The sequence below is a fragment of the Erpetoichthys calabaricus genome, chromosome 10, assembly GCF_900747795.2.
Source record: "Erpetoichthys calabaricus chromosome 10, fErpCal1.3, whole genome shotgun sequence".
NCBI classification, from domain to species: Eukaryota; Metazoa; Chordata; class Cladistia; order Polypteriformes; family Polypteridae; genus Erpetoichthys; species Erpetoichthys calabaricus.
The window spans coordinates 167,439,512-167,452,764 of NC_041403.2; the positions used below are offsets into that span (position 1 = coordinate 167,439,512).

At 46.4% G+C, this 13,253-nt stretch overlaps 1 protein-coding gene across 1 annotated transcript in view; it reads left to right on the top strand.

Moving 5' to 3' along the window:
* The window catches only part of slc30a7 (solute carrier family 30 member 7), a 33,427-nt gene extending 21,324 nt beyond the window's left edge, over window positions 1-12,103 (top strand). Inside the window, exons 8-11 of the mRNA XM_028812420.2 lie at window positions 4,160-4,295; window positions 9,205-9,295; window positions 9,657-9,806; window positions 9,900-12,103. Coding sequence (XP_028668253.1) covers window positions 4,160-4,295; window positions 9,205-9,295; window positions 9,657-9,806; window positions 9,900-9,947 — 425 coding nt within the window. The 3' untranslated portion in view covers window positions 9,948-12,103. The remainder of the gene's footprint in view (window positions 1-4,159; window positions 4,296-9,204; window positions 9,296-9,656; window positions 9,807-9,899) is intronic.
* Window positions 12,104-13,253: the final 1,150 nt, after the last annotated feature.

The following is a 13,253-nucleotide window of genomic DNA, read 5'->3' on the forward strand; positions in this document are numbered from 1 at the left end:
GTCTGATTGTGAAGGGCAAAGGCTTAAAGACCACCATCTCCAAGTAGCTTGATGTTCCTGTGGCAACAGCTGCAGATATAATAAAGAAGTTGAAGGTCAAAGGGACTCTAGCCAACCTCCCTGTATGCCCCCAAGGGGAGAATCGACCCCAGAATAGGCAGAGGGACAGTGACAATGACAGACAAAAAGCCAAAGGACAACTTCCAGAGAGATACAAGCCGAACTCCAAGGTCAGGGTCCGTCAGTGTCTGATCACACCATCTGTCAGACCCTGGAGGACTCGCATGTAAAGAAAGCCAGACTGGCATGTGCCAAATGCACTCTAATACTGACGAGCCCCAGTGACTTCTGGGAGAACATCCTGTGAACAGATGAGACGCAACTGGAGCCTTCTGGCAGGTCACATCAGCTCCATGTCCACAGATGGAAAGATGAAGCTTTCAAAGATGAGAACATCAGAGCTACTGTGAACCATGGAGGAGGCTCAGTAATGTTTTGGGGCCACTTTGCTGTGTGTCTCAGAGTCTGTGTGGAGAACGATGAAATCTCAAGACCATCGAGACATTCTGGAACCATCAAACAGCCAAAGCTCTATGTACACCTGCTTAGGTTATTAATGAAGTGGTAATTAAAGTTCATTGTTGGTTCACGAGAGGCTTGCAGTGGGTCGCCTAAGCCTTTGACATATGTTACCCCATTTCCAGGTGAGCTCGTTTCATCAAGGGGGGACCCCCGATTGTACTCGTTTCACCAAAACGGCAGTTTGCAGCTGCTGCAGGTGGGTTGTCATTGAAATTAAAATGCCAAATTGGAGTTGCGGGATCATAAAGGTTGAGATGAAGAAAGGGAAGGCGGTGTGGGCCGAACACATGTGAATACGCCTGAGGAAAACAAACCGTAAAAGGACCCTGTAGAGTTTGAAAACAATAGTAATTACAGGGAGATTCACTCGAAAGAGACCCCAAATATTCTGTAATAACTCTTGCTGAATGAAGGATGAAGCAGTCTTAACGTGCAATGTGCTCCTCAGTATATGGAGCTGAGAATAAGCCGCGATGAGGTGGGCGCCGGACGGCCGGCATGAAGTTTAACCTCCATTTGCAGCTTGTGGGTACCTACCGCCCGTACCCCTTCACTCAGTCACTCGACTTCTCATCAGGATGGTGATGTACGTGTTGAGCAGCATGTCTTCATGGTGCAAACCTACTGGGTTACCAGTTTGTTTAAGTGATGTCAGAATCAACTGGATGATCACGAGTTAACGGAAGGTGACTTCTAACAAGATGGAGCAACGTGTCGCACATCAGCGAGGAGCCTTACAGAAATGGAGTCCTTCTTTGGAAACCAGGGTCATTTCAAAGGGGCTTTGGCCACCACGGTCTCCGGATCTGACACCACCAGACTTAATAATAATAATAATTCATTACATTTATATAGCGCTTTTCTCAGTACTCAAAGCGCTATCCACACAGGGAGGAACCGGGAAGCGAACCCACAATCTTCCACAGTCTCCTTACTGCAAAGCAGCAGCACTACCACTGCGCCACCTGTGAGGACGACTTCTTCCTTTGGGGTCTGCTTAAAGGAAAGGTCTAATCGGAACAAGTCTCACTCTGTGGAAGATTTGAAGGAAAACATCCAACGTGAAATTGCTGCTCTTCCCCACCGAGATGCTTACCGATACGTTCAGGAACATGGAGCGCCGTGTCAAAAATGGAAACCGCTTCCAGCATCACATGGAATGAAATCAATTACACAAACGTCAGGGTAGAGAGCAGATTTTCTTTTGGTTCAGATTGCTTCGTCCTAACTGGAGTTACGACAGAATATTCAGGGGGCCTCTTTCGAGTGAATCTCCCTGTATGATAATAATGAAAGATTTCTTACTGCAGCTGCAGCAATTTCTAGAACATTTTCACCTTCTTGTTTTCCTGTGGCTGTAAGAACGAATCGCCTCAACCCGGAGGTGCAGGACTCAAAGCCTGGGGCTGCTGGATATGCGAGGCTGCGCCAGTCCCGGGTGAGCCGCCTGTTGGCCCCAGCGACCGTCTTTGCCTCTGTGTTGTGAGTGACAGAAACGAGGTTGACAAAATGGAGGAAGCTTCAGTGTGCTACGGCTTTGAATGTTTGGCTCAAACGCAGGAAGCACAGGGCTTAGTGGTGGCTGAAGTGGCTCCACACCCCCAGTCCCTGTGTAAAGTGCTATATGAGTGTAAGGAATTATTATTATTATTTTTTTTATTATTTAGGGTGAGAGGAATTTTTCCAGAATTAGGTGATGTTAAAAGGGGTGTCCAGCAGGGGTCAGTACTGGCCCACTGCTCTTTTTCTAATTCAGCACTTTTAGGACGTATTCTGAGACCCCTTCACTTTTTTCACATTTTATTGTTACATTGTAGTTTTGGTGTAAAATCTTTTAAATCCCCTAACACTGAAAACCCCAGAATGACAAAACTAAAACAAAAAGAATATTAGACATTTTTATAGATTTATTAAAAACCAGCTGGCATGGCCCGAATACAAATCAGTCATCTTTTGGAAACCGAAAAAGGGATCTGAATATTTTGCGAATGTGCCGCACATATAGACGTGCGCGATGTCGTTGAGGTTGCATTTTTGTTTCACACCTTGCGAGTCATCTTACAGTTTTACGTGAAAGGAAGCTTGGGACACTTGGAATGAGTGATTGAGCCGGGTGGGGACCTTCAAATCTCGACAGTAGGAATTTGAGGAATCGGACCGGTGAGCTTGTCGGCTGAATGGCCTGTTGCTCTTCTCAGTGTTTTTGAAATGGTCACCAAGCCGTAAACGGCTGTGTAGGTTTTCTCCCAGAATTCCAAAGATGTGTTTAATAAATTAACTGGATCTGTAGGAGTGGATGGACTGGCGCTCCAGGGTTATTTCCAGCTTGGATGAGATGTATTGTCACTTTTCAGGTGGCATTATGTGCTTATCATCTGTCTGTCATAAACTTGCATGAGTGTAAAATGGAGAAACTTTTTCATACATCTATCTTCTTAACCTGCTTATCCAGAGCAGGGCCACTGGGCAGCTGGAGCCTATCCCACCAATCGTCGGGCACAAGGCAGGAGAAATCTCTGGACAGGGCGCCAGACCACCGCACGGGTGTACACAGTCACACGGACCACCAGTCCTCTACGCCAGGGAGAACATGCAGACTGCATGTAGGAAACACCCAGGATGCAGAGCCAATAGTAATAATTGTTGTTCTCAGTATCTTCCATCCATTAATCTATTTGTATGTTTGTTTTTCTCTGCTGTAGACACAATAATAATCATCCATCCATTTTCTAAATCTGCTGACCCTGGTCAGGATAAAGCAGGAGTGTATCCCAGCAAGCACTGGGTGCAATTAACAGCACATGAACAGGACATCGGTCCATTGCAGGGTCAACACACACACACACACTCTCTTTCTGTCTAGGGGTAATTTCAGCAACACCACCTGAACAAGACGTCAGTCCATTGCTGGGTGAACACACACACACACACTCTAGGGTTAATTCCAGCAATGCCAATTCACCTACCACTCTGCCACCCTATAGAGAAACTTCCAGAGTCTGTCTAATAATCTTCAAGCTGTGCATTTATTTCACACTGCATTTTGCCCTTCAGCCACTAGGTGGCAGTAATGCTCTGCAGCTTCTCTCCAGCAACACATGGCAGGCCCTTTATGGTTCCCAGCCATGTGACCAGCAGAGGGTGAGTTTGTTTGGTCATAAAATTTCTGAAAAGTTTATAGAATTTCTCTAAATTGGATTTCCCACGCCTGGAACAGTTTTTAGTAATGTATTAATGCACCCGTGAGGTTTTGGAAGAGTCACGGAAATTAATGTTTTTTTTTTTTTTTTCCATGAGGACAGGCCATCCAACCCAACAATTGTATTCACTTGTTTTCTCCAACATTCTGCCAGGCGCTCGGTTTGTGTTATTTCCATATAATCAAGTATCCGTGTAGTCCGTATGGCATGACGTCATTTTTTCAGCGCGTGATTGGTGCACGGTGAAGTCTTAACTCGTTTTTGTCGCTCTGTGCGTCTTATAATGAGTGCAGGTGAGAACTCGAGTGCTTTAGGGAGCACCAGCCCATCGGAATGCTGACTTATTTTATTTGTTTTTTTTCCCATTTTCTTCCCAGGAGTCTTTTTGCACATTGTAGCCGACACGCTGGGAAGCATCGGCGTCATCATATCCGCGCTGTTAATGCAGAAGTACGACCTCATGATCGCTGACCCCATCTGCTCCATGCTCATCGCTTTACTGATAGGAGTAAGGTGAGTGGGAGACCAACTTGGGGGGGGACTCGGGAGGCAGTGACCAATTCATGCCTGATTTCTTTAATTGTTAATAATTATTTGGAAGCCATTTACATCCTATCAGGGTGTTTCGTACTCAAGGAATTCAGTGATATTTTGTCCTAGAAAATCTCCGTAAATACGAGGGCAACTCCAAAGGTAAAGGCAATTTGAAAATTATGGAGTAACCACAACAGATAGAAGCTGACACAACACAACGCCTTCGCAAGGACTTCTGGGTAGTTTAAAGCCACACAGCACTCTTCCGTTAGCCTGGTTGAGGCCGGAGTCAAATGAACACAGGCGCACCGCTGCGGGACTACACGCCTTCGTGAGATCTCTTTGGAGATCCACCGAAAAACAAACCCAAACACTAAAGAGCCTTAAGCTTGTTTTTATCTCATATGTTCATATAGCGTTTACTACTGTGACATCATCAGCACGACAAAAGAGGCCATGTGATGAATTTCAGCAAAGACAAATGTGACAATAACTAAAAATAATTGAGTTAATTTAATTCGTCATGAAATGTATGTCGGAAATGGAATGCTCAAATGTCAAAAAACTCCAAGAGGCACAAACAAACACGCTTGACACTACACAGTGAAATTTGTAATTGCATGTACGAGACAACATGTAACGCATCGGCCCTCTCGGGTGCCGTGATTGGTGAGTGGGACTACCTTACTCACCTCAAGACTTCTGTCTTCTTTACCTGAAAAAATTCACAAAGTGTTTGTCGTAACCTGGCAGCTTAACAGATAAATTCATAAATACAGGGGGATTCAAAAAGATTCATCAGATTTCAAAGTGATTTCATTTCACCTCATTACAGATCAATGCAGTAAATTGTAAATAGTTTAGGTGAGCTTAAAGTTTATGATGTAATCTTACAAGCGCTCAGTTTGACCTCCTCCAGCTGTACGGACAACAACCTCAACACGATGGTCAAATTCATCCCATTCTCGATTTGCGCAAAACGTTTTCTGCTCGGGGGTCGCCATCTCCTTGCAGACTGAAGGGAGCCATCTTCTGGTGACAGTCAGAAACTCTATGACCCCCTCTTTCAATTGGTATGGGATTGGTTCCTAGGCGCCTCACGGTTGTAAAAAAAAAATAGCACTTTGAAATCGGACGAATCGTTTTGAATCACCCTGTATAATAAAATACTATGGTCTCTGTGTTTGTGTGTCTGTCTGTCCGGTCCCTCTGAGCAATCTGATTGGTTAGTTTGGTGACGCGACTGAAAGCCGAAGTTTGAGTGTGAGACACACAAGGAGGAGTAAAGAAGTAGGAGGCACGCTGAGAGTCGCCTTCCAAGATGGGCCACCTCAAAATGAGAACATCTGAGAAGGAGGCTTTACGGGGAAGCCCTCTCAAGTCAAGAGTGGCTCAGACACACAAGGGTACCGAGGAAAGGCGCCAAAGGTACACGTATCTTTTGGAATGTGTTCTGTTACTGGTCTTCCACATGGCTAGTTAGTAAGTAAAACCCAGTGTGCGATTTCTTGTCTTAAGTGCAGGGGTGTGTGTGAATGGTGTGGCACTCATTTTTCACCCCTCAAGCTGATCACTAATCAGACCTTCCCCTCGGCTGGCCACTTTGTTTAATGCTCTGCCCCAATGGCCATGTTGTCCCTGTTCCATCCCTGCTAGTATTCTTGACTTGGTGTGCCAGGCTGTGCCGCATCACATGCCCTCTGTTGTGTTTCCCTGCCTTTTTGGTTGCTCTTGTCTACAGGGTGTGTCACGACAGACTGCTGCTGTCTGTTCTTTGCAGACAAACCAGAGGTCGACGCCTTTCTTGGTTACGAGTAACCGCCGTTTACTTTCACACCTTTTTGGTTTCTGCAGTGGTTTGCCACTTCAATACATGTCTTTTTTTTCCTTGGCACACTCAGTTGCAGGTTTATTGGGTGCACCCGACTCGTGGCCTTCAGAACAGCACAGATTAGTCTGGGCATGGATCCTACAACATGCCGGATGCTTAGTTCAGTAATGCTGTGCCATGCAGAACTAACTGCCCTGGACAGTGGCAGCATCGTTGGATGTCTGCCCAGTCTTGCTGTAAACTGCCTTTTCCACCTCATTCCAAAGATGCTCGGCACGGCTGAGATGCGGGGGATTGTGAAGGTCAGGGAAGCAGTGACTCACTGTCACGTCCTTGGAACTACCCGGTGATGATACGTGCCTGGTGACATTGTGCGTTATCCTGATGGAAGTGAGGCCATGAATTTGGTCAGCAGCAATGTGACTGATGTTGTTCAGTGGGTGTCAGAGAGGTTTAACGTGTCCCACCATGGCACGGCCACTGCTGATACCAAACAGGATGGCTTCATGGACTTCTCTTCCATCAGCATGAAGTATCCGATTTCTCTGATAAATTCTGTTTTCCCCACAAAGTTTTTATGCATCTGTGCCCACTGGAGATTTGTTTTGTTTTTGTGCACCCAGCATGGTCTGTGGCTGATGTTGCCCATTCAAAACAACATCTGATAAAAGGTGCAGTCTGGGATGCCATCCTACACACCAGTGTTAAACTCTGATTTGACTTATTTGGCCGTTTGCGTGATTCTCGCCTTTCTCTTTTGACTCTGTTGATCCCCAAGCTCTTTTCATTCCCACCACTGGTAGTTTTTGCCTTTTGAGCCATTCTCGGCAAACCCATGAAACGGGTGACTGTGACAGCTGCCATTTGGGAGGCGCCTCAACCGAGAGGCCAAATGCCAGCTGTCGGGCCACATTCCCAGCCACTAAGGTCACTCATTCTGCCCTTTCCAACACCTAGTTGCACGCTTCCTGATTTATACTCTGAGCCACTGTCCTGTGACATGTTGGTATGTACAATGTGTGTGAAGGCGGAGGTGTGCCAACTCACATAGAATGCCACAAAGTCCATTCAGTTCAGTTTACTCATATATAGCGCTCTTCACTGAGTATACGGCGCTCTAACAATGTTGACCGCTAGAATACCAGCTACACGTTTTACAAGGAGGAGTAACCTTAGTTCTGGGACGCCCCTCTAGGCAAAGAGGAAAGTACAGGCCTCACTGGCGAAGCTGCCACTTCTATTGGGCCCACTTGACACAAAGACATTGTGATGACATGTTGGCGGCGAGTAGGGGGGGGTCCACTGTTTCAAAAGTCTAAATTTGGCAATGACAGCAGCACCAGACCCATAACCCCACAAGCCAAAGTCTCATCCAATCCCGACGGAGCGTCGGAATTCCTTGTGTTCAACCCCACTGCCATGGCAACGGGCCTTTTGTTTCCCGGAGAACAGAGAGGCCCACTTGAAAGCCCACATGCGGCTTCCATCTCCTGCCCTGCTGCTGAGAAGCACTCGGCGTGAATTTGTGATGAGCGTGCGAGCGTCTCTGGGCGGTGTGGCCTGGAGAGTGGCCTTTCCGCCACTCCTTTGTGTGATGGTTGATTCCCAGGGGTGGGGAAATGGATTGAAGGGTCTGGCTAGGGAGATGACATCTAACCCCCGTACCCCATCTGCCACTACCTAACTGTCCAAGACTTTCAGAAATGTAAGGCGCGTTGTACAAACAATGCTGTGTCCTAATACAGTACGTGAGGTAAAGTTTGGGGGGGGGGGTGTTTAGAGGTCAAGAGGGCCTCCTTTGAGACACCCAGGGTACACCAGAAGATACAAACAAACATCTCCATTGTTCAAGGTCACTGACTTGTGCTGGGCGACAACAGTAGGTGAAGGAGCCTTCAGAGTACTGGAAGTAAGTCCGTCATGGCAGACTTGGGGGTTGACATGTAGTATCGTGGGTCCCGTCTGTCCGCACATAACGGTGCCCCATACACACGCTGGAAAGCTTTGAGTCTGGAGGTGAGGGAAGAGGAAGGATGTGGGCCAGGTGGGGCAGCTTGAGGGGTCCCGTCTTGTGTTGTTTGACAGGTCTGTGGTTGGGTGTCTGGAGTCTTTGGTTGCCACCACAGTTTGGTTTTGATGGCTCAGTCAAGAAACCTGGCATATTGACGACGGTAACTGTGCCAGTCCCTAGGATTCTGTGCCCTGACTGGTACCCCTGTGTAGGGTGTGAGGTACCATTTCAAAAATTTGGATGAGGGCAGAAAACAAAGAACTATGCCAGCAGTAAAATTACTGGGATTGACCAATACCAGGGTAGCATGGTGGCACCATGAACAACACTGCTTCTTGATGGATCGGGCAGCCTGGTCTGGAATTCCACACTCTGTCTGGGACTTCGTGGGATCTGCGTGTTCTCCCATGTCTGAGTGGGGCTTTCGCTGGAATCTTTGGTTTTCCTCAAACATGCCAAGGATGTGAGTGTGATGGGGGTGTGCATGAGTGTGCCCATGCGATGGAGTAACGTGTTTTCCCAATGATATATTTCTGTAACTTTCCTTCTCGGGTCTTGGGGGGAATTTCTTTTGATCGAGACCCGGTGCGCCGCTCGTTTTAGCCAACTTGAAGTTGAAATGAGGTTTAGAGTCAATGGGGCTGACAGCAGTCAAGCTTGCGGGGATCTGGTCTAATTTCATTTGTGACCGTTTCAGTTTGGTTCAATGGTCGACTGAATGACTAAGGGGGGCAAGTATGTTTTCTCATGGGTGGTACGGGTGTGGGTGAACTTTTTTCATTTAACAAATCAAATGATCTTTTGAAACAACTGCGTATGAGGTCTACTCAGGTTGTCTTTTTTGTGTTATACTAAATTTGTTTGGAGATCAGAAGCAACTATGGGTTAAGAAACGGCAAGAAAAGATGAAATTTAGGAACAGGGTAGACATTTTTACAGCAGTGTGGTTCATCCCCAGTCGACATGGTAGAAGACGGACTCTGCTTTTCCCTTCTCTGAATTGAGCGAGCTGGCCAGCGCCTGATGGCTGTTTCTGTGTTTTTCAGTGTGGTGCCACTACTCAAAGAGTCCATTGGAATACTCATGCAGCGAACGCCACCTTCACTGGACTACCACCTGCCAGAGTGTTACCAGAGGGTAAGCACAGACAAGCCGTCAATTTACTACCCTGTGTGTGTCCACCACGTCTCTTTGAGACTTTTCAAGCTTTGGTCTCAGGGGGGCTGGGGTCCACTAAAACAGATTTGGAAATGATGTTGAGCAGGGTGTCACTGGGTGACCCACTCTGCTGTCCTCTTACCTGGAACGGCACAGGGGAGTGGATGTACAGCAAGGGGAATATGGAAGTGACCACCTCTTGTAAATTTAAATGTGATTTTTAATTGAACTGTGAGACAACTATAAAGGGAGTCTGTTATTACCCTGCCCACACATGGGCCCCCCCAAGCCAATCCTAACAATAACTCCATGTTGTTTAACCCCTCATCACCCTTTACAGGTCCAGCAGCTTCAAGGCGTTTACCATTTACAGGAGCCTCACTTCTGGACACTCTGTACGGACGTCTACATTGGAACACTGAAGCTTGTGGTCGCCCCCGATGCTGACGCCCGTTGGATTTTAAGCCAAACGCACAACATTTTCACTCAGGTCCGTGCCTTTTGTCTGCCCCCTCGATGCTCCCACATGGGACAGGGTGTGCAGTTTCAGTCCACCTCACTTTGTTTTCTCGTTTGTTTTCAGGTGGGAGTACGACAGCTGTACGTGCAGATTGAAGTGGCTGCCATGTGACACGCTTTGTAGTTGACTCCTTGGACCAAAGCCTTTTGTGGTAACACGTGGGATCATTAAGATGAGTTTTCCCCCCACTCCCCCATCCTCTATCTCCCCCCCCCCCCCCATTTTTCCCTACACTCTGGAGGGTCTTCTGTCCAGCACCAAGGGACCAGTCAGAATGCATTCAGGACAGAAGGCCACATAGAGACAACTGTTGCCAATCATGTGACAATGCCATCTAAACTACTGTGACACCGTCTATCGCCCCTTATCCCAACATGTGTTTTTTTTTTTTAATTGATTTTGTGATCCATAAATATTGAGACTGGACCTCCTGCTAGTGCCTCACGTGTAACCGGGTCATGCTGGAGTGTGTTGTTTGCACTTTGCAGACTTAACAGAGCCAAACCATATTGGGTTTCATTATGTGCCTTTTAATACTGTGGATGCGGACCCCCAAGAGGTGTGGTTAGGTGGGCCAACCTCACTTGTTACCAGGAGGCAGACTTAGACACCTTTTTTTTTTTTTTGCTTGGCTCTATCTTGCAGGTGTTCTATCCCAGCGACTTGGCTGTGGCCCTTTCATGTTTTCCCTTCTGGTTTTATTTTCTGGGCTCAGTCACTCGGCTGTCATCATATGAAATTATATAAATTATAATAAAAAAAAGAAGACCTGGTCAGCAGCACCGGTGCCACATCTGTTGGACGCTCCAGCTGGACAGAGAAGTGGACTTGTGACGATATGGGAGATCTGCACCTGGCACCTCCCCTTGAGGAAGATCCTTCCAAGTGCATCCTTGTGTCCTCTTGCTTTTTCTCTCCTCACTTGATTCACTGAAATCTAAGATGGCTAAATAAATTTATGATCAACGTTACCCTTGAGGCTTTTCCTCTCAACAACAAAAGTGGACAGGCAGTCTGGTAAGACCCCAGGATGAGTGGGTCTGTAGGGAATCGGCAGTGAAGACTGGTTTGTAAAAAAAGAGGACTCTAAAAACTGGCGTCCAAGGAAGAGGTTCCACCAGAAAATGACTCGGCAGCAGGTGTAGACGGTTCAGAGGGCACAAGTGCCACCTTTGTGGGTTTCTTGGGGTCTGCACACTCAAGGCCAATTTAGGCTTTGTGCATCTGTGTGATGAAAATTTCATCCGCAGTCGTGTCACTCGGGCAAGTCCATCTGTGACCGTGTGTCTCCACATTGTTGTGTTCACACGGTCCTGTATTTGGAAACCGCTCAGGCACTAGCCAACAAAACATGTCTGTGTTCAACGTGGACAGATATGGACCGATTCTGTACCAGTTCAGTGCTGTGCACACGTGATTGTACCCTAAACATAAGAGAGTGCACATCCTCTGTCTGTGAGCGCATCTGCAGATGTCTACGTGCGTTCAGTTTTGAAGTAGAGGTGTTCCTTTAGCCAGCCAAGATGCCCAACGTGATGTAGGGCCGTTTCCCGCAGGTTCACCATGAAGTAATTTGACTAGCAAGTGTGACGTGGAGGGTGACCCACAGGTACGGGCCTTCACAAAAAAAATATATAGTTCAGGCTATAGAGATGCAGAGTAAGGCTAAGCACCTCTTTGAAAGTGACAAAGGGTGGGATGGGAGGTGAGGTGAGGTGAGGTGATGCTCAAGCTGCCCTGGGGTGGACAGAAGATTGGATGACCCCAAGTACAGGTTACCCGAGTCTGATGCTGCCATTTGTCAGTCACTGGAAAGTTGGGCCCATTTAGGGCTTCAAAAGTTCAACTGGGTTGTCCTATTGCTTCACATCACGCCCCCTATAGGTCACTAGTTTAAGAGGTTGCAGATTCAGGTTTTCTCCATGGTCATGCTGCAGTGCACCATACAACACCCAAAGGTGTAATATAGAAATGGGATCGTATTATTTCTAAAATCTTTTGTAATGAATAAAAGAAAATACACTTCCTGAAACTTGAAATGCAGTGTGACGAAGCACCCCTTAGTAACCTCCAGTCCAGTGGGATGATGCCAGCTAGGGGGGCACCACCTTTTTCTCCCACCGTTTTTCCTCTGCAACCAATTTTTAATCCCAGGACATCCCATAAGAAGATTTTAAATTTGAACTTGGTGACGCAGCAGGACTGTTTTTACATGTTATATGATCTGATTCTTGCTGAAGTTAATAAAAATCAGACTGCAGTTTGTACACATGGTTTGCTTTTGTCTTTTTTCTTGAAATGACAACCTGATGAACCTGGGAAAGAAGACAGCTACGTAAGACAAGTCAGTAAGATGAGGAAGGCTCAGAAAAATGGAGACAATTATGACCCTACCAGACAAAGAGCCCGTTTCGACAACATAAGATGAAACAGGCACGAGTTTTTGTCAGCAGTGTATGAAGAACAAATGATAAGTAATGAAGAAGTTGTTTTGTAATGATTGTAGTCCGCTTTACTCATTACTGTACAGGCTTGTACTGTTTGTTGATGAATTTTCCAGGCCTATAGTATAATATTGAATGATGAATGTTCCAGTACAATATGGAATAGTAATAAGTATAAGCACCACAAACCTGATATAGGTGTACTGAATGAATACGTTAATTGAATCAGAGTGCGTAATTAGGCCTCGAGCTGTAGTCGAAATCGCCTTTCAGGCCTCTAGAGCTTTAATCGAAGTCGTCTTTCTCTTTGAATCTTTGCGGCTGTAAATCCGCCGCCTGCCGCAATGTTGGGGTTGGATGTCGGTCTTGTAAGGTTTTTCGGGCAGCTGCGCAGAAGGCAACTGCGCATTCGGCTCCGGACGAATGTGAGTGAGTAGGCAGGCAAATTATGTATTAAGATAAGGGGGTAGACACAGGGATGAGGCTGCCTTTAGAATGCAGCTCTGGTTCTTGGATATGACTTGTGAAAAACACATTCAAGAGTCTTCTTCTGCTGTTCAGTCTCAAAAAAAGTCCAATTAAATCCACTGTGATTCTGTGTTATAAAACAATAAAATGTGAAAACTTCCATGGGGGGTACTTTTTATAGACACTGGGGACAAATGCTGGACAATAGCAAACAGTATTAACACGTCTCTCTATTATATAAAAAAATCCTGTGACGAGACAAGACTTTTTGGAAGATTTTTTCCAGTCCCGCAAGATGAGACTTTGGCCATGAGATTTTTTTCAAGTCCTGCCCTCCTCTCAACCATACTGAACCACGCCCAGGGTCCTCTCACCTCCCATTCGTGTGAATGCTTTTGATAGACACACTTCCTGCGCTCTTGCTCTAATAAATTTGAACGTTTTCCTCACTTTAGGTTCCCAATAAAAGAAGACGTATTCTGTCCAAATCTTATTGAAGATTTTC